General features: G+C 31.8%; 1 protein-coding gene across 1 annotated transcript in view; it reads left to right on the top strand.

The window, feature by feature from the left end:
* LOC131851705 (hypoxia-inducible factor 1-alpha-like) overlaps positions 1-22,774 on the top strand; it is a 100,172-nt gene extending 77,398 nt beyond the window's left edge. Inside the window, exons 8-12 of the mRNA XM_059202231.1 lie at positions 11,186-11,442; positions 11,570-11,772; positions 11,878-12,184; positions 12,283-12,446; positions 18,385-22,774. Coding sequence (XP_059058214.1) covers positions 11,186-11,442; positions 11,570-11,772; positions 11,878-12,184; positions 12,283-12,446; positions 18,385-18,963 — 1,510 coding nt within the window. The 3' untranslated portion in view covers positions 18,964-22,774. The remainder of the gene's footprint in view (positions 1-11,185; positions 11,443-11,569; positions 11,773-11,877; positions 12,185-12,282; positions 12,447-18,384) is intronic.
* Positions 22,775-23,988: the final 1,214 nt, after the last annotated feature.

Raw genomic sequence — 23,988 nt, 5'->3', positions numbered from 1 at the left:
TCTGGTTTTATTTAAAATTAAATATATCTGTTTTCCTTTTTAGGAATGGCGAAATTTTCATTATTACATAGGGTGCTATATTTGTGAATACATCGTCCGAATTCACACATGTTCTAGCTTGATTCAGCACATCGCCTTCGGTCGTCGCTCGGTTTATGCAACGTGGGGCGAATGCACTTCCACCTCTTTCAGGTCATTCAACCCTTCCCTCGTATCTAGCTCTAGTGGATACAGTTTTCGTTTTAGTTTGAATATACGCGTAGGTGTTCCCAACTGGTTACATAGCAAGCGAGTGAAACTACAAACTGTCTCTAAAGACTTATTGCGAGTATTAGACAAAGCTACATATACGTAATAAAAGTCGTTTAAAATCTGAGTACCTATCCATTCGATCCTGCCCCGTTCTCTTTATTTTAATTTTGTCAAAGATTCTATCAGATCAGTTTGTTGACTTCGAAAATCTTTCCATGAACTTCGTTAAATTCGTAAAAAAATGTTCTTTAAGTTTATGTGGACATTTTAGTGAACATACTTTTGCTGTAAACAGCATACATTTTTGATAAATGATAATTGCGAACCTGAATTCAAAATTTCGCTTCTGGTGAAGTAATGAAAGCGATATCAATACATTGTCGCGTCATCCACGAATGGGATTATGATATGAACATATATTCAAAATTATCAGAAAATGCTCCAAAATTAATACGTTTTCTAAAATATATAGGGTTTACTTTATTCAGTAGTTATGTTTTATATACCGGATAAATAGTTTTATTCTCAAATGAGAAGATTGCGATATCTAACGGAGAGGGTCAATGACGTCAATTGAGATCCATTTAACGTACTCGCGTCTCCCGAAGCCTTGGGGGCTTATTGAGGACATTGAGTTCGTAGTTCTTGAGAATAACACCCATATTTGCGTAATACTGGCTAATATTAGCTACAAAGCCACGGAACTTCGTTAAATCATGTACAATTAATAAATATATATATAATTAATAAATATATAATAATGTTTCGAAGGTACTAATCACTGATCTGAAAAAAGTCGATAAAAACCAATCCTAAGAAGTGTAGATTTCCATTTCCACAGATTCAATCAGGAATAACTTAAATGATACCAGACGAGCGAATCTCTTGAAATATTTATCGGAGTAATTATCTGATAGGTTGGTTATCGTGCCGAAAAGATACTTTAAGAAAAGAAAAAAATACGAATAAAAAATAATTGTTCAGTCCATCTGTTACACAAAATAAAAATCATTAATTATTGCCGTATGTGATCTGAGAAGGTAGCTACATTATGAATTTATTTCACTGAAAAATATAAATATTATGAACTATATTTTTAAAAAAGATATTCATCGTGATATCTGTCATAATATCATTCTAAAAGTATTGTAATGAACAAATGTCTATACATAATAAATTTATTACAATAAGAAATAAAATACTACACTATTTATTATTTTAATTGGGATATTTTTCAGTTTGTAAATGTAGCTGTATAATAGATGTAGATTTTTTAAAATTCCCCTATTATTTTTTATTTTTTTTTGTTTTATATGTGGTATACCTAAGTCTGATGCGAAACCGCCATGTTGTAAACATGAATGCGTTTCGGTCCAAAGGATAGGATGAAAGTCAGCTGTATCTCATAAACTTAAATAGTGACAATGCAAGATGTATGTCATGTATCACAGTGATGATTGTAATACAATAGCGTAGTAATACTTATCTACTTGTGCTTACTTGGCATTTATGAGGAATCACTACCTAATTCACAATTCAATATAGTCTTCAATCTTGCTTATAAGGAGACGAGCCGTATTAGAGATGACTATAGAAGTGAATTTTTTTTTAAATTTCACTGTATCTATAATACATACAAGTACAACAGCAGACTTCCGTCTTCTAATTATACCGTAGATAAAAGATCTTCTCCTTTAAAACTTCTGTCTATGTCTATAGATCGAGTATTAACAAACCGACAAAAATTCTTGTCACCTATTTAATAGACTTCAATCGACCGTCGACATCTTGTTATATTTTTTATTGATTTTTTCTCCAACACATTCATTATGAATGAACTAGTTAAAAAATACACCTGTTATCATTACATTTTCATATGAAAACTTGGCATCCTCAGGATGTGTATTGGGTCAATGATTTATTGAATATTCACCAGTGACCTTCTTTCATGTGAAGCTCTTGATAACGTCGCATCCATTACTTCCTTTTTTGGTATTAGATTAACTTGTCCACCAAATCAACTTTAACAACTTTAACAAAACCAATTTATTCATATCAATTCGGTAATCTTAGTTATTAAACAGAAGTTACTCCATAATCCTTGTCATTATTATAAACGTTGAAGTGAATTTATTTGTTCCTCTTATCGTCTTAACCAATCGTTACAAACAATTAGTTAGGCACGACTATATTTTAGGTGGAGAAAGGCCAACGATACTTTTTAAATCCAGTTGTCTCGGTCAAACGAACCCAAAATGTAGTTATTGATTATAGTAGCTATAAGTAGATTTTTTATATGTATGTCTGGTAATTAGAACTTACTGTTACAGTCATCTCTGTGTATTGTTAAACAGCGTCAGTGTAAATTGCTTACGTAACAGTTACATCCCGGGGACCCTCAATGATTTATACCAATTTGCCTTCAGCGTTTAGTGTTACGTTCTTGTAACTAGGTGACTTGTTATTGAATTCAGTCAGCTGTCTTATTATTAAATCAATTTCTAGTTATTTGACATCACCAATTACCACCATTTGGTTTGACAGTGACCTTTTCATTATCATAGTTTAAAACTAGTCTATACTATTATTATTAAGGTAGAGAGTAGATTTTGTTTTCAGGAACCACTTACTACATCATATTACAAAAAAACTCACTGTTCGATAGGTATATTATTCCCTAGTGATGCTGGCTACATTTTATATCATATATATAATATAATACATAAAAAAATTAAAAGTTATAATAATCTGGGCGAGGACAGATCGCTAGTTTTGTTTTTACATAAAATTGAAATGAGTATTTGTTTCTATAACAATATTACCAATAAAGGGTTTTTTGTACATCTAAAAGTTTTTTAGATGTTTGTAGTCGCTATTTTTTTGAGCTGTAATCATAGTCTGTTGTTCAGATTTATATGTACGGGAAATCCTTCATCATCATCAATTATCTTATGAAGTGACAAATCATGTCGTGAGCACGTATTGTGTTTGTGTCAGATCCGTTCTACTGATGTACCTATCTTTCATATATTGTTTATTATTCATTAATAATTTAGTACTAAAAAAATCTTTAGTACGATATATTATTACATCTATGATCTACGACATATTTCAATTTGTTTTTGTTATATATAGTCTTAATCTATGTGCTGAAATACTATCTCAAACAATTCCAATCAATAGGTATATATTTTACGGCCACGCCATCAATCTATAGCGGACATAAAACTGCCTCTGAAATGTAATCAAGTAAAGTTGCTTTTATTGCGGCATTTATCCAAATTGTCGCCTAACCTTAATGCTCCTTATATAACATGGTGACGTGTTTGTTTCGTGATAGAGTACAGCACAGGTGCACATTCTTCAAGTCACGTACATACCTCCAGTACGAATTGAGAAAGGGGTGGGGTTGGGTTGATGAACCCGGTCGGTCGGTCCTCTTTCGACCCAAATTGCATAATGATGTGCAGCGAAGGTACATCACGTGCTCGGGAACGACCAATTATATCGCATTCGCTAACGGTACCTCGATAACTTGATTACACAATATTCGTGTCACTTCCATCATCACTCGTTTCGATAAACCTGTTAAAAATACATAGATTCATTTACGGCATATTAGCTTTCATGAATCATTATATGATCTTCAATTATAAGATTCCTATTAGGTATATATAGATTTATTATCAAAGAAGTAGCCTCTATGCGTTCTTGTGATATCATTAAATATATTGTGATGTTAAAACTTAATTAGGATTTGTTCAGCAGTTTAGTCGTGTAAAAGTAACAAACAGACATCTATCTCATATAGCAAGTATGACTACTGAATATATTTACCAACTAAGTATAATTGCAATAATATACGAGTGTAAGCCTCAGTTTTAATTGACAATTTCAACATTTTGTAGAAACGAGATGGAGTTTTTATAACAGAATACAAGGGTGCGGGCAATTACAATTTGACTATATTAAATCAATACATTAATGTTATAATATTTGTTAGTACTTAAATTAAAGTTAGTGAAAGTACGAGTAAAGTCACTAATTCATTATTTTTAAAAAGAATTTGATATTCTAAATTAGTTACAATTTTAATTACGAAAATAACTGTCAGGTCTATAACGAGGGTTTCAGTTTATGGACTTTCATAGTATAATTAATTCATAGCTTACCAAAGTCGAAATTGTTTACCAAACGTACTTCACGAACTTCCAAGATTGAAACTTAGATTTCGTCACAAGTTCAAATGTTTATCTTCTTAAAAAGTAATAGACTCCTTCGACGTTTCTAATACTCTGAAATTTTACTCACAAGGCTAGTACGTTGTTCCTGTCACGTAAAGTATAACTAGAAAGCGTCGTTTATGTATTATACAAGAATAAACGGGTATGAGTAATTTGTTGCCTAGCAGAAAACCTATTAATAAAAACATAAATTATTCGTGCTGTGTCTCGTTCGTTCATTACCAGGTAGAACTACTACAAGGAAAATGTATACTGAATAATTGTGTGAATAATCAAGTCCACCTTGCTAGAATACTTAAAAACATATCTATATAGGTATTGTTTATTTAAAACTAGCAGTGCCCGCGACTTCGTCAGCGTGGTATACTTTGACTAAATAAAGAAAAAATATTTATTAATCTATTCCAAAAGAAACCAAAGATAAAAGTTTCGTCGTTTTAGTTTCAAAACTTACGAATTTCCATACAAACTTTCATCCTTAAGGGTATTTTTTTTTACAAACTTGAATGTCATATTTATTTATATTTAATCAACAGAAAAAAAAAAAATTATGCTTCTAACTTTAAAAATGACGATAATATATAACCTTTCATCTTCCCTTTCAACACCCTTTTTCGCATTAAAAGCTAGCCTATGTCATTTCTCAGGGTCTATACTGTCTGTGTACCAAATTTCATGTAAATTGGTTTAGTAATTTTGGCGTGAAAGCGCGACATACAGATGGACAGAGTTACTTTCGCATTTATGATATTAGTATGTATTTGAGGTACAATTACGAGTACAACAATTTTTCGCCTAATAGTTCAATCGTGAACTCCAAATAAAATAAAATATGGCAAATAATATTTTTTTATTGTTATTAGTAATTTATTTGTAACTTGTAACATTTCCTATTCCATAAGCAAATTATATATTTTTAATTCTATTACAAAAATATCTATTTATTGCGTCAGTCAAAATTGCGAAATTGTGTGCAATTAATGTAATATTGCGATTACCGTTTCATTTTATGGAGTCTCAGAATCATTGTGTATTCCATGGAGTGTAGGAGCTTACTCGTTTATAAAAAAAATAAAAGTCCTTTTTATGCTTTTCGGTAAATTTAACGTGAGAAATTTGAATCATAGAGATATTGATTGATTATTCAGAAAAATATTAAAAGTTGCCTTCCATGGATTTTTTCTTTGTGTTAAATGTGACTAATACTTGTCGTTTTAATTGTTTAATAATGTATGTAATCCCTTTATGAAAGAATTTGTCTACAGGAAGTAAATATCTACGAAGTTTATACATAGTGGCTCATAATATTTGATGTACGTGCTTATCAAGTTTTTCTTTACATAGAAAATTATTCTATTATCTACGTGAGTTCATAGCGCAAATTAGAAGTAGATCAAATCCGCCTGTTATTTAGATCTAGCCAGTACAGTAGTGGATAACAACGGGGTCCATTAGAGCCCGGTATCATTTTACGTGGCTAAATTGTGGAACAACGCGGCTTCATCGCCAAACGTATTGAGTGTCGACATTCTTGCTTGCAGCCAGTGACGGATCGACACACCGCAGTATTAATGTCTGTAGCAATACTTTAATATATCTTATACATCTTACTAAGTTTTCAATGTATGTAACAATAAATATTTTATTTATTAACAAGTTAAATCGTTGAGTTTACAAAAATTGCATTGAATCCTTGAGTCTATTCCCTAAATGACTAGTTTTGTTTGCATGTATGTACATATGTATGTAGCCCATTGTTATATTACTTCAGACATGCATTATTTTTACAATTTATACATTGGTAATAAGGTAAATCAAACCAATGTAAAGTCCATTTCAATTATCGATTTAATTAATACTTACCTTTTATGCATAGATGTGTCCATATTATACATCAAATTAGCTATCTCGTTTATATATTTATTTTATTATAAATTTATGTTCTATGAATGAATTATTCAGAAAATGTCGATACATATACAGTGAAACATTATTTTTATATAGATGCTCAATGGTTGTTATGTATAGAACAATGTTCTGTCTCCAAACAGTTTGTTGACCTGCTCAGTTACACTGTTACCAAAATAAACTTCAATCCTGTTCACCGTTTCATTTTGGCTACGTAACATTCTGCATAACTTAGCGAAATATTACAGAATCTGAACTGAAAAAGTTGATCCATAAATATATATAAAAATAATTCAAATATTTTACCTTACTGCAATTCGATGAGCTTTATTTTTTCGTTGGAACGTAGGGTATACGAGTTTTAAAGTTATTTATTATTGATTTTGTCGCCACTTAGTAATATATGGACTTATCTTTATCATTTAATCATTCATAACAAGTCTTCAAATGCTACTTAGACTACACGTTCATATTGCGTGAATTATTAGGTACACCGCTAGCTTGTTCATGATCTGAATGCGATTAACTATTGGTGAATCGTGAACTTGCTTATCTGTCGCGTGGCTCCTGAATGTAAGGCAGTTCTCAAAAAAATTTTCATCGAATGTAATTCAAGCGTATCTCATGTCTGTGGTCTGCGTCACGACCACGAGTGCGCCGCCGCTGTTGGCCGCCTGCGAGGCGGTTTGTATCATTCGCGCGTCGACTATCACACCAAGCGAACACCTAGTACGTTACCCACTCAACGCCCCCGCATCGTACTCGCGATCAGCTGTTTCCACTCAACAACACAAACCGGCGAATTTCTAATTTGTTTGACAACATTACCTCTGTCTCGCATCATGGTAAGGGACAGTGAATCAGTGATTGTGTTAAGTGAATAAATCTGTGCCGACTTAAAAGTGATCAATTGCATGTATTGAATCTCGGGATCGTGTTGATAGTACGGAATCTGCCATAATGATATCGTCATAAACAAACAATGATTTGTGACCTTCGGTTTAAAAATCCGTGTCCGTAACTGAGAAGCGTTTCGTTTGAAATTCAATTTTGATTTAATTTGAAAGTCTATCTTCCATTTGAATTTGTTAATAGTAAGTTCGATGCAACGGTTACAAGTTTACAGTTTTCTGTATATCGTATTGAATACTCATGAATATCGTGTTGACATATTTTCGATTTGATTTCGATTCAATCGTGATCAAAAGTTAGCCAGCCTATCGGTCTCCATCGTTCATGTGAATACAAAATAATAAAATGTAAGCTAATAAAGTATTACATAGGGAAAATGAAGCTATTTAATTGAGTAATCGTTTTAAATCTGTTGAATAAAGTAAAGGTTCATACAGGAACTAAATTTCACCTGTTAATATTAAAGTTAAATTTATTAGCAAATACACAATGTTTTTATAACTTTTAGATATTTTGTGTCTACATTTTCCATATTACAATGCATCTGCAAAGCTATATAGATGCTCTCGCGCTACGTGTGTTCGAGTGTTTGCTAGACCATAGCTAAATTTAAACTCCGCCCCCCACTGTCCTCAACATACAATTACATAACCGCACCACGCCGGCCTTGACTCCTGCGCAGCATCTCGCTACACAAACCATTGGCAACGCATCGGTTCAGTTTAATTTGACCAATGTTAAAGATATATATATATATATATTATTTATTGTACTATTAACACTTAGAAGTTGTTTACATGCTTGTTTTCCCAAGTTTCTAAGAGTAAATATTTACAACGGTGAATATTAGAAATTTTTAATAACATGTTATTGAAACGATTTGCTTAAAAAAAATTAAATTAAAATTTCCATATTCTACTCAAATCTATCTGAAATTTCACATATGTATATAGTAAATAAGTTAACAGTTTACTGTGGCCTTCAAACTCACCAAATATTTGTTTGGCGATAACTCTTCCTCTAGGTAACCTAATAGATGATTATATTCTGATTACTTTACACTCATGTAATATTGTATCATTATCTGTTTATTTACGATATTACTTGTATTAGTTCAAAACATAGTTATCTATTTTCGTATCCACAAGTCAACAAGTTTTATTATTCCGGATAATCTTCCTCGGCTTTCGGTATAAATTTATTTTATATTTCCACAAAATTTTTATTGCTTTTGGAAAGTTTTCTAATCCATCTACGTCTATAAATTAATCTTGCCCATTACCATAATTCGATTTGTAACGAGTTATATGCGAGATGACGTCAAGTCGTCCTCGGCCGTGGCAGATGTAATTGTTGAATTGCGTGGCGCTGAACGGTATCACGGCCAAGGTCACTGCCGAACAGCTGTTCTGTTTCTTTCCATCCAGATGTTTTTATTACAAACTATCCATTTTAATGAAAGTGAATGTTTTTTTAACTACTTCTCTGCTCTTGCCATATTGAACTAATTTTCTTTAATAAAGATAATGAGTGAAATCCTTTTTTTGTCTTAGTTCTCTAGTTTCGTTAATATTAGTTAATGTATACATATTTGTAGTTAAAGTTTGTTTGTCTAATCCCAACTGTCAGTACACGTGCAGTCGCATAAGTTTCTATTACAGCGTGTTTTCTTTGAGGGTATAGACGAACAGAATTTTTACCCCTCAATCGATACGGAACCCGCCTCGTGTTTTGACTGCGCGCGCAATTTATTTTACTACGTTTCTGGTGAATGGGCCCGACTAGAGACAGCTTAGTGGATATATGAGGGTGAATTGGTACAAGGTCGCTAACAAGGCCGTTCTTACTATCTTCCTGTATCTCTTTCTATCGAGAGCAGTATACATTTAGTCATCTCTTTCAACGAATTCACTTTCAAAAGCGCGCGTAAATTTAAAGTTAGAATTAAATATACCCACTTTTATAGTATTTAGATAGTACTTATAACTTTAAAAACCTGTATATACTATTTATTTGTACTAAACCTATAAAGTTGATAATTGTTTACATTATTGGACGTAGTTTATTTATAAATTAACTTTACATTTGGTATATACCATAGTACAAACATGGAAATCAATTCTTCTCGCGCTTTCAAAATTTTATTTATTGAATTGGATGGTCACCACAGTAAACAAGTTTATCATCAGCTGACGCAAGTATTCCCCACGAACCTTATTCCTGGGTTATCTAATTTATCCTGATCATTTAATAATTCTCTACAAATATTTACCAGAAGAGTATTTTGCTTTGGTTAATTGTCATGCTTGCTACCAGCTGAGCCTCAAGTCCAATTTATCTCTCAGAGCGGGCACTCGCGTAGTTATTATTCCTCTTGTAAATATATCTGATATTTCAGTGTTCATTTTCTGTGTATCGCGTACATGTTATATTGATAAAACATGTGTTGTTATTAAATGTTCATTCTGTGCTATCTACAACTACGGCTCTTATATTGTTTTCCTCCAAACAATAAAATTATCTTGAACTCGATAACTTTTGTTATCAACTTTACCAACTTTTGTAATAGTAGTGGTATGTAGAACGTTTTATTATATTTGTCTGTGTTTGTTAATATGTATACATCTTATATATGTTCATAATTAATTATAATGGATGTAAAAATAACACAGTACCTAAACTTAAATTACAATTGTGTAATAATTTGGAAAATTGTATCCATGTTGTAGTGTAAAAAATCAATGTTCAGATACTAACCGAGTTAACTGTTAGAACTTCTTAATATGGTGCGTTTTAATGCCTGTAAATTACCTACATAAAATATCTTCACTTTTTATATATGTGTTTTAACTCGAAGATGTTTAGTTTAATATTTATCAGTTCAATATAACCTCGTGTTAATATAATTATTAATCACTCAGTGTATGTGGACGACTTGCTGTGAAATAGTTTTTATTATACGCAAAGAACGATTTATTAGAAGGAAAAAACTTGAAATTGCTATATTCTTACAAGTTAACGTATAGGCAAGGTCTAACGTATAATTACGATCGTCAAACAGCAATGTAACACCTTTTTCGGTATAGAGTTAAAATTCAGTAATGTTTAAGACACAGCACTCTTTGCCTTGTTGGTATAAAATAGGCTATCTATTTCTATAATCCATACTACCTACCTGTTTTGTACCCTAACGATCTCTGATATAAAATTAATAGCAATATAGCCGGGCCTGTTATGAACTCAGCATCGAACTTATATATTCTATGTAATCTTTCAATTACTAACCCATAATAATATATCCTCAAAATCTTCAAAGACTTTACCTTATTTTTTGTTGTTCGTGTTTTTAACTACTTATTAAACGAGACTTAGCCAAATATCACACGCAAAGTCTAGAATAAAAAAAATCATCACGAACAAGTTAGAGCTCATCTGTAAAGACCTTGAGTCATGTTGACTGATTAGATTCTATTATATCTGTACCTTATTGAGCAACACATTAGAAACGTACGTGTAATAATATACTGCATTCACACCTCCATCTTCGCAAGCCAACATATTCCAATTAACACAACAAGTGTTCATTTCTCTGTACACTAATAACCGTTCAATTGTCACTAGAAGTCGGTATAATGAGTCATGTATGTGTGATAACAGCCGGTAGATCATAAGTTGCCTTTTTTTAATTTGTGGAAAATCTTGAAAAAGGACTTCCACCCGCCGATGGTACGAGTGAGTTATGGAGAATTTTCAATCGCAAAAATCCGCACCATGTACCTCGAGGCGTTGTAACCAGAGTTACCACTGTACCGCGATTACCACAAGTTGCCTAATGGCAGCGTAAGTTACCCATTACTTTATGTTCACAGCGGTATCGAGTGCAAAGATGAGGTGTTTGCTGCACACCAAGTGCAGCACGCGGACCTGAAACCTGTTGTCGTACAGACCACAGCAAATTCGACCACTGCAGTCTGCCCACCCATTGAAGTTGCGAACGGTACACTAGTACCCACTCCACTTCCAGAAGAAGAACGCCCTATACCGGTTACAGAGCTTATATTTGCGCCGAGAAAGAAAGAAATGAATAAAGGCTTTCTCATGTTTTCGTCAGACGAGGGTCTTACAAGTGAGTGGGACACTAACAGATTTTTTATAAATTGAGTATTTTGCTTAACTTATGAAAATTTAAAGATTTAGATGATTTTTTATTTTTTTGAATGATTTGGTTTCTATTAAAATAACTTTGTTTTCAGTGCTTAAAGACGAGCCGGAAGATCTGACTCATTTGGCACCAACGGCCGGTGACACTTGTATCCCTCTTGAAAACAGCTCCTTCTTATTTGATGAATTTATACTTAATGACAATTACTGCAGTTTGTTGGGTGAAGATCTGGCTAATGCATCTCCGGATTCTCTAACTACTGATTCCTTGGTATTGTCTTCACCTGAATCACAGGTTCGTATAAGATAAATGATGTAAATTTGAAATTATAATATATCGAAATACATTATAATAGATATTAACTGTGTATACAAAATAATAAGTTCTTTCATCTTTCAGGAGACTGAATCATCATGCGAACAGTCATCGTTACTAACAGAGTTATCTCTAGATGCTTTCGATAGCACAAGGTCTGATAACGATATCAATGATGAAAATTCGCCTTTTATTCCAATGAGCGATGAGCTCCCTGTGCTGGAACCAGCAGTTATGTGGGGTGCATTGCCTGACAATGTGAGTTTGGCGAGACCACAGCCACCTGAAACATATACAAACTCGCCAGCGCCAGCCTTACAGCGTTTACTCGCGTCACCGAACACAGGCCCACCACCACAGGATCTCATATCAAATATTTACTCAGACCAAGGTACAATTAACAGAAATTTACATACAATTGTACGTACGTACGTATTGTTTCTAAACTTTTTCGACTTCTTAATGCCCATTACGAAATTGTTTTTTTAGGTATAATTCCAAGTAGAAGTATTGCGCCATGGGACACAGGGATTAAGAGAGTAATGAAACAAGAAGAGGTGCCGAAAGCAAAACGTGCCAAGCGCAGTTCCTCGCCGCCAGAATCAGTTTCCTCGACGAGTAAACAGTCCTCCAGTGTCCTCATGAACCTTCTGGTGAGCGGCTGCGATGTCGACGCTGGTTACATCTGCGTGGTGCAATGTCGACCACGACAAAAAGCTAAAGCCTGAGGCGCCAATTTCTCATAAAGACAAAACTGTGATAACGGACGTCCAGTGTTCAATCGATATATATTTTTCCACATTTTTTCAAACACAAACCATAAATCTGGTTAGATTTGATACGAATTAAATTGAATACAGTGCCGTCGAAACTTGTGATATTACCGTTTACGCAATTGTATCGGAATACTGTGATGATGTCAAGGAACTCCAATAAGCTACTTACTTTTTATATAAATGAAATGGCTTAGATAAAGTCTACAAAGGCAATTTGTGCATAGACTCTTTGAACGTAAATTTATTCCATAGAATTACAGCCTGTTCTTTCGCCTGCACAATGTGGGCGTTTACTATAATAAATTTAAAAATAACATCTGAAGCAATCGTCCCTATAATTGTTTAATTTAGTGTTTAAGTTATATGTCGTGTTAAGTTAAATATCGTATTGGTAATGTGATCGTTGAATTGTTCCTAGATTACTTAGTTACCGTGCTCTCGTTGTGAACATCACGCCGCGCACACAAGTCTTATGTTCGTAGTCCGAACCGAGTCAATATGTTTAGAAATATTGTGTACCCGATTCTCATGGGTTTATGCTATTTATTTGTATAATTTAATTCGCGTTTAGTTTTCATTTTTTATAACGAGGTGGATAGCTTCATTCACGGGACATCGTAGAGTATTTTTTGTGACGGTCGTTATATTCATTCAGAGTTTATAACATAGTAGTATTTGTACTTCCGAGACAGCGGATTTGTTAAATGTTTTAGATAAATATTTCCACTGCCAAATGATGCAAAGTACAATTTAGAACAAAGTTTATGATATATGTGTATTTATGTTCGCAGCACAAAACTTTTTATAACACTATATAAATACATATATTTGAATGTACCATTCAAATGGTGTATTATTTTTTAAAAGTTAAAGGAATTTTCTAACACGAAAAATATTATAAATGTATGTTAATAAAGCATCAACGTTGTCGTTATAATTAAGAATTAAAAAAACGTAAAATGTATAGACATACAATCTTATCATTCTTATTATAACTTAAGCTGTAAGTGGAAGATGTGTAATTAGATATTTTCTTCACATAAATAAAAATTTAGATGGACAACAATTTGCATAAAAGAACAAATATAGAGCTGGTAAAGAGGTGCACGCATTATTTCTCTACCTTCCTACCTGATCCTAATTTCCTGAGTATTAGCTTTACATACTTAATATATTTTATTATTAAAAATTAATAAAATAATAGATAATGCTAATAATTCCATTATTTGTCTTATTTATTTGAATTGTGCTACTATTTCAAGTCTGAGATTTGTACAGGTATCCAAAACGAAGGAAAAATATATAATATTAAATTTAGATTTAGGGATTTCTAATATGAAACTGAATTTATAAATAAAGATTAAAACAAATTACTCGTACGCGTGCAATTTTGCAATGTTTTTAATAATTTATTCTCGTGGTAGTCGCATTTACATACTAATCTGGTATCAATTGATTTTTTTTAACATTAATCGTAAACTATTATCATAGGAAATGCTTGTAATTAACACGTAAAGACTATAAGCCCGCATAATTGTTACCATAATTAGATATCGAAATGTTCTATTGTTTGAAAAATAGATGTCGAAAACGCGACTTCGTTATAAATAATAAGATCCGTCGGACTGTATCATACAACTTATCAAAATATTAACTTTAAATGGTTGCTTTTAGTTATCAGACGGATAACCTTTCCTATATTATTAACATTATCAACAGTTTTTGATAATTAAAAGTAATGAAATATACTTCACTAGCCGTAAACTGCGGCTTTGAATGTAAAAATTAAGGTATTCTATGTATTAATCTTGGTCCGATGTTGTTCATTCAATCTTATGTTGAAAAATCAATCAGTATGCTGAAAATGAAAATATTAATGTGATTTCTAGAATCTTTCGACTCATTCTGTTTAGTTTTGACTTCATATTAAATTGAGTAGTTTGTAAGTATAAAATTATTTAAAAGAGCAGCACGCGAGTTTTTGCTCGTTCATCTTGTGATGAGACAGGTTTCCGAATGAGCGGTAGATTAAAAAAAAATGTGATGACTATTCAACAGTGCTTCAATGTAAGTTTATTTGAATAAATGATTTTCTATTCTATTCTAGTTTCTAGAAAATTTAGCAAAAAGTCTGCCAACGCAAAAGTAAGACATAAGACAGATCTGACAACTTGAAATTTAGATCACTTTTTTTTAATAATAAGGCGGTTATTAAAAAAAATAGAACTACTTATCTGTATATATTATGAAATATCAATGCTTCCCAAACCATTGGTCGCGCCCAATGGGTTAAACCTAAGCGAATATTAAGCGTGTACTGAAACATAGACAAACATTGGTACATCGACCAACCAAGCGGGCCTATGAGTCCGTAATAGGAAATAAACATCCTCATTGAAACTGTAGTCCGTATCCAAATTTTTCAATCAATATTTTTATAATAATCTTAATTCAAATTGGTGTGGCTCAAGTCGCAACTAAGTTACAAGAGCGAGCATATCTAATAGTTTATATTCCTAGCCAACTTAAATATGATACTGGAGCTTAGAAATTTTTGTTACTCGTGGCACAGTGTTGTCAAGTTTGGTAACGACTACTGTACAATAGTCCTGGTAATACCGGGACACTAAGGTCCCCTTGCGAGTAATCAGTAAGTTAGGAATTGCCAATTACAAAGGTTATATGAGGATAAAGTAGTATCCATAGGCGACTTAATTAAAAGTCTAATGTGTTATAGATCTTATGATTTAGGAAATAAAGATTAAAGTCCATTAAAGACAATTATAAATCTCAACAAACTACATAGATGTGTACAGGATTTAAAACAGTGTGGTCGATTTTATTTAATATTTGTTATGCGTCAGAAAACTCGACTGTTAAATTAAGTTTTTGATAGCTTAGTTATGTTTAATTTATATTATTGCCATGTACCTAGTATCGAGTTGTTCTAAAGAAAAAGTTCTAATGATATTTCATACGAATTCGAATATCTCACAGCATGTCTCAGTACTAAGCTAAGTAGTATAGTACTGGGGGTGCTAGACGGCTAATCTTAGCATTAAAAAATAACTATAACAAATATATATTTGTTATAGTTATTTTTTGGAAACGTTGTTATAGTTATTTGTTAGAAACGCTAGTTATGGTAAATATCTACCATAACCAACGTTTCTATTATAATATTTACTCTTTATTTGCTTATACTTAACAAACCGTACATTACTATATGCGATCGTATCAATACAAAAAGACTCTTTATACTATTTGGGTATCTAATATATTAATTCGTAAATCTACTTAAATAAAATTTAAGAAAATCTAAAAAGTTCAATGTAGTCCCTTAGTATATACTATATAGTATATATACTAGATACTTTAAACTTTCATACTTTATATTACTTATATACCTTCTCGATCATTTTAAAAAAAACTTATTAAAGTATATATATGTAGATTAACATATTAAACTTCTCTTTATGTGTCGGCAGTTAAACAAGACTAGTTGTGAGCTGGCTTATTTAAATCATATTTGGTATATTAGCTCTAAAGTCTAATACCATATCGCGTATATAAGTAAGACACACACATTTCATAGTATTTTTTATTCATAAACCCTTTCAACAGGAAAGACTACAGCGAATAATGAGTCTCTTGTAAAAGTTTTATTATAACACTTTCGTCTACACATGTATGTTGTGTAGGGGTTATGTCGAGTCTGAGAAACATATTTTATCGCTATTAGTCTAGATTCTAGCTTGATATGTAATAAATATCAGGTAGAATGTACTAAATTGTTATTTTTCCTAGAATATTATCTATATAGCTCATCAATTATTAATTATTGTTACTGGCAGCGTTAGTTATCACTTATCATAGAATTTTTCATTTTGATTTAATGATTATTTTATATCTATATTTTTTTTATTTCATTTCAACGCGGTCATTGTTTACATGGGATTCTTATTAATAATAGATTTATGTTAATTAGTCTTTCACGAAACAAATTCTGGACAAATTTGAATGAAATTTCATACAGCAACACATCAAATTCTTTATAAATACTCAGTATAGGTACTATTTCGTTGAATCCACGCGGGCTATGTCGTACAGTTAATACTAATTGGTTTTATAAATACTAGAGGTTGTTTACGCTCCAATCGATCCCCCGTCCAATACAAACGGGGGTCGAAATTACCAAGTCATGAGCCTAGGTTCGAACTCCTAGCGGTGCCCTCAGAATAAAGTCCTATCCTTCAGGCAGAAATTGGCCTTCTACCGCTGCATAAGTCCTTCCACGAGTTTCGGGTGTTATCTGCACTCGTCCCCATTCATTCGGGATGCTGTAAAGGCTAGCTACGGTCAACAGCATTAGAAAAGTCGAAAAAAATGAGTTTCTTTGATACGCTTTCACACCTTAACCAATGATCGTGAAGATTCGCATGTTACGTAATAATTATGATGCAGTAAACGCCACTTTTTATCCCGGTTAATAAATCTCAAAATAATGTCTCTGATAACTAGTTTAAATGAAACTGAAATTTACCACGTTTTGTGTTCTTTATTGATTCAAAGGCAGCTGATAGAGGAGCATTTATGAGCAAATATATTTGTGTACTTTTATATTGCTTCGTTATATGTCATTACAGATACTTGATACTCATCTTGACATAATCGGATTACACTTATCAAGTCACATCACCTCTTCAAAGATTGGAAACTTCAAAAAATAAGGAACCTATTAAAATCCATTTTTATTGCTCGATATAAATACCTATAGCAGTTATAAAAAAGCATAATCACATTACACTTAAATCATTTATACAAATATTTAGAACTTCTTCGATATTTTTAGTACTTATATCAGTTATAAAAAAATTCCAACTGTTTAATTATGAAGTAATAAACTTTAAGAATAGTCTATAACAATAACAAACAATAAAATTTAATTTTAAAATAATCACTGCACAAGATAATGATTATTTACAAGAGCCATTTTTGTTTAGATAATGAAATATTTTTATTGAACGTCACGTGGTATTTATCATTGGGTACGAATTCTGAAGTATACAACAATATCCCGTTCACAATAATTACAGCATCTATACATTTAAATGAAATACAAAACATGCAAATGAAATATTTGCAAGAGCTACTCGTAAGCATGCTGAGATCTAATTCTTTGGCTAAACGATTCTAATCTGTGAAGTATAAGCAATTAGCGACATTTTTGTAAATCTCAAATGAGAACAAAATTATGTTTATTGAAATAATACTTGCAAGTTATAATATATCAATTATTTACGTAGATTTTAAAGTATCAGACACATAAAAAATATCATAATAGGGTAGAATGTAGAGTCTTCTTCATTTAGCAGTCAAAGTAAAAACGATACCGAAAAGTGAAATAAACGAAGTTTCGCGTTATTTTTTTTATATTCACCATCTGCTTCTTCCTTATCCCATTCATTTGGGATGGACTTAGTGTATGATTCTATTAAATTATGCAAAAATACTCTCATTGCAACAAGTTATGCAAATGTAGTGTGAATATTTTTAAACATACTATTATGTAGACTAAAGCTAATACTCTCTCCAAATCTTATTTACATGTTGTGCATCTTTTTACCAATCATTACCCACTAACATATCTATCCGACTTAAAACACTTCTGGTTATAATAAAGTGATGCGGATGAAGGCGGGTGCTCACCCCTCTCACATTGTGGTCAAACATACCTCGTAAAAAGTATCAAGTGTTGTGTTTTAACTCCTTTTACCGCCAATTCCACTAATACTTCATTATTATCAATTTCCAGGATATACCTCAGCAACCACCGCCGCAAAACAATGTTCAACGCGACTTTCATGCTGGCGTCAACCACCAGAAGATGTCCATACAGAAGCCCATCGACAGAAACTGTATACCACTACCCGTTATAAATATACAAACCGTCATAAATAAGCCGATGCCGTGCACAAATCCTATATCAAACTTAATGAAAATGGGTAACAACGTCATGTCCCCTCTAAGTCTCAACATAGGTAGTCCTATGTACTCACTACCGTCAAGTCCAAACACATCTAACTACAGCCCGGCAGTAAGTCCAGCTCAGAGAGTTTTAAGTCCTTATTCCACTCCGCAATCCATGTCGCCTGTGGGTAAATTTAACCAAATGTACAGCCCTAATAGAATTTTATCCCCGGCTGGTGTGATACATGGTAGTGATCCCTACCTGTCAAATAAGATGCAGGCCAGTCCAAATTTCCCCATGCCAACTGGCGATTTGTTACTGGACTCTAATGGGTCTCTTACAGCTGACTTTTGGGCTGATTCAGAATTACTGCAAGGCACTAACGACCTACTGTCCGCATTTGACGACGTAAAATTAGCCTAATGCTTCTAGAAGGCAATTCGAGTGATTTCTACTGAAGGTTTGATAATAAAACGATTTATTATACAACCAATTGAATCAGTAACTTTCATTATTGCTTTCGTTTTGTGTTCACTTTAAATTTTATTGTCATTTGTACACAAATATTCTTCAGAGAATTGTTTAATTAAAATAAATTCAGTAGGAATCACTCGAATGGAATAAAACAAAGGAATTCTACATGCAAAAAATACTTATTAAAGGAATTCCGCGCTGAGTATTCCACTCTCGACTGTTATTACATTGAAGCCAGTATCTGTTTTGCTTATTTGCAACGTGAAAAAACTAGATTTTTTCCGAGTTGCATTCCCATATTGCAATAGTTAGTTACATCTGAAGACTCTGAAATAAACACCACAATACTGTATTTTCTTAATATCTATTAATTGGACAGTTATAAGGGATATGCTATTTGATTATATATAATGCAGAGACTTATTGCAGAGTTGATTGGCATTAGCATTAGTGCATTTAATTTTATATCAAATCTGAAAACTTGTGATATATTATAATACATATGTTCATATTGGCTACTATGTAATTTCAGCGGACAATATTGCAATGACGTGATTTATGGTATATAACAATGAATTATGGTGTTAGCAGGTTTTTGTATACAATACGTTCATAGAATTATACAATATTATAGAAATATATTTTAGTTAAGATAAGACTAGTTCTAAGGTAAATGTTATTTTGTTGTATTGACCGAGGTAGACTTTGTATTGTGTACTCATCTATTCCAGTCGCCCAACAGCTTACATTGTAAGTTGTTCTATTAAGGGGCAGGGCACGGAGGCGTGAGATCTTAGTTCTCCGGAATGGCAACGAGCGAGGAGTATCATAGACAATACATGATGATATCCGTGGTGCTTCTCATGTATATCTAGGCGACGATTTTTATATGCCATCAGGTGGACCGCAAGCTTGTTTGCCATTCCAGTTATATAATAAAAAATGTTTATATAAAATGATTTGTGGTGTGGATATATTTGAGCGAAGCTATATGACATTGCATATACGAGTAGTAATAGTCTTGTAATAATATAAATGTCAAATATTTTTGTTTTACAATTTTACATTCGTATAGTGTGTTTATTCTTTACTTTACATTTAATAGTTTTGTACTCCTAATACCTAATTGTATCTGCCAAATATGCTGTCAAATAAATCCTGAGTTTTTGTTATATTGCAATATACACTTTTTTTAATAGAGTTCATAATGAACACTAATTACCTTTTATTTAATTATGCTCGATATTTTAATTGTATTGCAGAACTATTAATGTTGTTTATAAAAAATATAATAAGGCAGTTTAATATGGAGGTAGGTATATTGAATGTAAAATTGTAATGATATATGAATTATTTATATTTATTATTGAAAATTTATTTTTTGTCTAATGAAATACAATATTATATTTCTTATTGTCATTTAATTAAAATTTATAATCTTTATGGAAGAAAATTGGCATATGTAAAATTTTAATACAGTATAGTTTCTGAAACTTCATTATAAAATGCAATTCGCTTATTTATATTTCAATATACGATGGGTATCATTTATAATTAAGTATATTATATTTTACGAACAAAATATATACTCATTTGTTAGAAATAAGGAAACGTAACTTCATACCATTGTTTCCAATGTTTTATTTTGTGACCCTTGTCAAACAACAATGTACAATGTTAGGAAAGTCGAGTTAATAGTCAACTTTTGACATTTTATTAAATAAATTGGTAATATGACAACTTCCTATAGGAAATACCGTTCGTTGATGTTATTTCTGGATATTATTCTTTGACAACTGTCGTAAATGACATATTGACTTGACTTTACAGCGTAATTGACTATTTCATAATTACAATATTTTATATATAATATCATGAGGTAAATTACCTATAACATTGTAAACATAAGGGTCAGCTCAGATGGACGGTATATGGCAAAAAAATTAGGGTAAATTACACAGCCGATAGTTATCAAAATAAAATAATCAGCAGTCATTAAAGATAGGAAAAACAATGGAACCAATCGGAACAAAATGAGTAGAGAGTCACGCAGGTTCAATCTTCAGTCAGTCTATTTAATATACAGTATGTTTCAGTATGACAATAAGAGGTAGAAAGTTAAGAACACAATACTTAATCGAGTTATTAATATTGGTTTCATCAACTGCCACATATTTATAAAAATAACTTTAATTTACAATTATTACGGCACAACTTATTGAATATATAGTTTGGCCTCCACTCCATCCATCTGGAATCACCTGAAATACATATTCAAAGTAGAATATGTGATGGCTTAATATTTATTATATTTTCATTATACATAAAAGTGCACTCAATTCGCTGCACAAATATTAAAAACGAAATCGCCTGTTAAGCATTTCTTTTATGTAAGTATAAGCACATTCGTGACAAAGAGATAATGAACTTCTAAGGGTTTAGTACATTATTAAATATGTAGGATCCATATTCAGACCACTCCAATAAAAAGTTGATGACGCGCTTTCAATAACAATTAAACGTTTAGTCTCTCGTATTATAAATTAATGAGTACACTCTCTTTTCTATCACTACCTCACCGTAGAGATAGAAAGAGACAACAGCATCCTGCGGCTTGTTCTTTTGTAATCTGAATTTATACCTCTACATTAGTCATTGTCCTATGTAACCCCAATCCGATTGGCGCATTTACCTGGACGAGATTTATGATGGAGGATGATAGACAAACGCGTCTAATATTATGAGATTAAGATATATGGCCCTATATATGATATGATGTACTAATCCTGTTACTATATAGTGCTCAATGTGTAACAGATACTGTTTGTACTCTCGAATACTGATTTTTTACTTTCGTCCTTTCATGCTTTTTGCTTGCTTTACCTTTTATCTGTGCTTCTCTTTGTGTTTGTAACCATAGATTATATTGTATGGTATAAAAGTACATTCGTATTAGTACTCTCTATTTGTAAGGCTCTAGATACCTGTCGTTTTGGTTGCAAGTGTCAGCCATCCAGTAATACCTTGAAGCATCCATAGATGGCGCTTATACGAATATATCTGTTACCCAAAATATTGAAGTACAATAGTTTAATTATTAATCGCAAAATGACATCAACGCAATGCAATGTATGGTTTTTTCTTTACTTTTAATCTCGTTAGTTTATTTTACGTAACGTAATTTCTAGTTATTTAGAAATATTTATAATTATTTGGGATTGTTACAATCTATCATAGTGGGAACCGTTGTTCTATTTTCTGTTATAGTTACATGTATTTTTCTGCTGCTTATATGAGCACTTAGTTTTAAATCACCTAGTTTAATGAAGGTATGTACTGTATACATTAGATTACGGTTATTGAAACAATATCACACAAATCTACATAATGTTACTGTATGTACCTAGCCCTATCTTTTAAGTATACACTGTGTAAGGAAACAAACATACTGCCAATTTTCGTTATTTCTATATACTACATACTATCATATTGTGATGTTACTGTATTATTATTCAGTCTATTCTTGTGCCATCGGGAAATGTCAAATAAATTCGGGTATATTCATGTATATTAATATAAAATGGATACAGTTCCTGAATATTGTATCCATTTTATGTAATTATAAGATTCTTATATTCTGATATCTATTTATGATATATCAGATAAATTAAATTTATTACATTAAAATTCAAGCAGATATTGTTGTATATAAAATAATGAATATGTTTATATTATGGAATATTTTAGATATTAAAATTATGTGAAGAAAATGTGTTTATTATTAATATAAATAATTATCTATTTCTTATGGTATTCCTAGTTCAATTCTATGATTATGGGCTACATAAGAGTAGTAAATGCACAGTAAGGTATATTTTAAAAATTATATTGCAATACACAACAAAATCAAAGTAGCGCTACTTGCGCTACTTTGATTTTATACCGAAAATAAGTAATATATAAAGAAAAATCATTGTTAGCTAATTTAGCGAAAGCAGACTGTATAGTCTTGTCTGCTTGGAAAACATAATATATTACACTTTTTTTTCTATTTCTGGCGTTAAGGAGTATGCTTGTTAAACTGCATTCTAGAGTGAAAGATGAGAGTTGGAAATTACAAAGTACCTTTGTCCTGCCACAGCTGTTACATGACGTTATATAAATGTAGTACTATGTAATACTATGTTGCCTGTGGTAGTACTATTCATGTAGGTATGTATGATTGCCAGGTTTCATCAAGTGGTTCATCAATTTGTTGGTCATTCTATTAATCTGAAAGTAATACTTAATAATATTCATAGTCCATGATTCTACTTGCTTGCGTAGGTTCTTAGATTGGAATAGTGAATACCATAATGATGTCCTTTTACTTGTACTCAATAAATAATACCTACATTTTTAATAATACTTCATACAACAAAACAACAAAAATTAAACTGCACAAAAGTTTGTATATTGTAAAAAAGACAGAATTCCGCGTGTTAAAATGGGCGTGATGTATTTTTACGCAAGCTCACAATGTATTCGTTTGTTAAATAAATATTTATAGTAATGTGTAAATCTGAAGAGTGATTGAACGTGCTAATCTTAGAAATTACTGGTTCAAATTAATAAGCCTGGACAATTCACATTATGGGCTAATGGCCATAATGTGAATTGTCCAATACAATTTTTTTTTGTAAATACATGAATAATATACATAAAAAACACCCAGTACAATACACACAATCAGACTTGAATATCTGTTTGTATTGTGTGAAGAATCACACCCACGACCACTGAAAGTAAAGTAGCGTACTGAACAACTAGACCACCGTGGCTGTTTCAAATTTACACCAATGAGAATGGATATCATTTATAGAGCGTAACTGACAATCATACTGACATTTTGACATCAAGGATTGAATCGTCAACGTCAATAGTGTAAGAATATAATCTTTCAAATACTGTCAATTAAAATTGTCAGTTTAACGT

This window comes from Achroia grisella, unplaced genomic scaffold (genome assembly GCF_030625045.1).
Source record: "Achroia grisella isolate CSIRO2021 unplaced genomic scaffold, CSIRO_AGI_Agris_v1 utg807, whole genome shotgun sequence".
Lineage (NCBI taxonomy): Eukaryota > Metazoa > Arthropoda > Insecta > Lepidoptera > Pyralidae > Achroia > Achroia grisella.
Note: the sequence above shows the minus strand (reverse complement) of the source record. Positions and strands in the feature narration are given on the sequence as shown.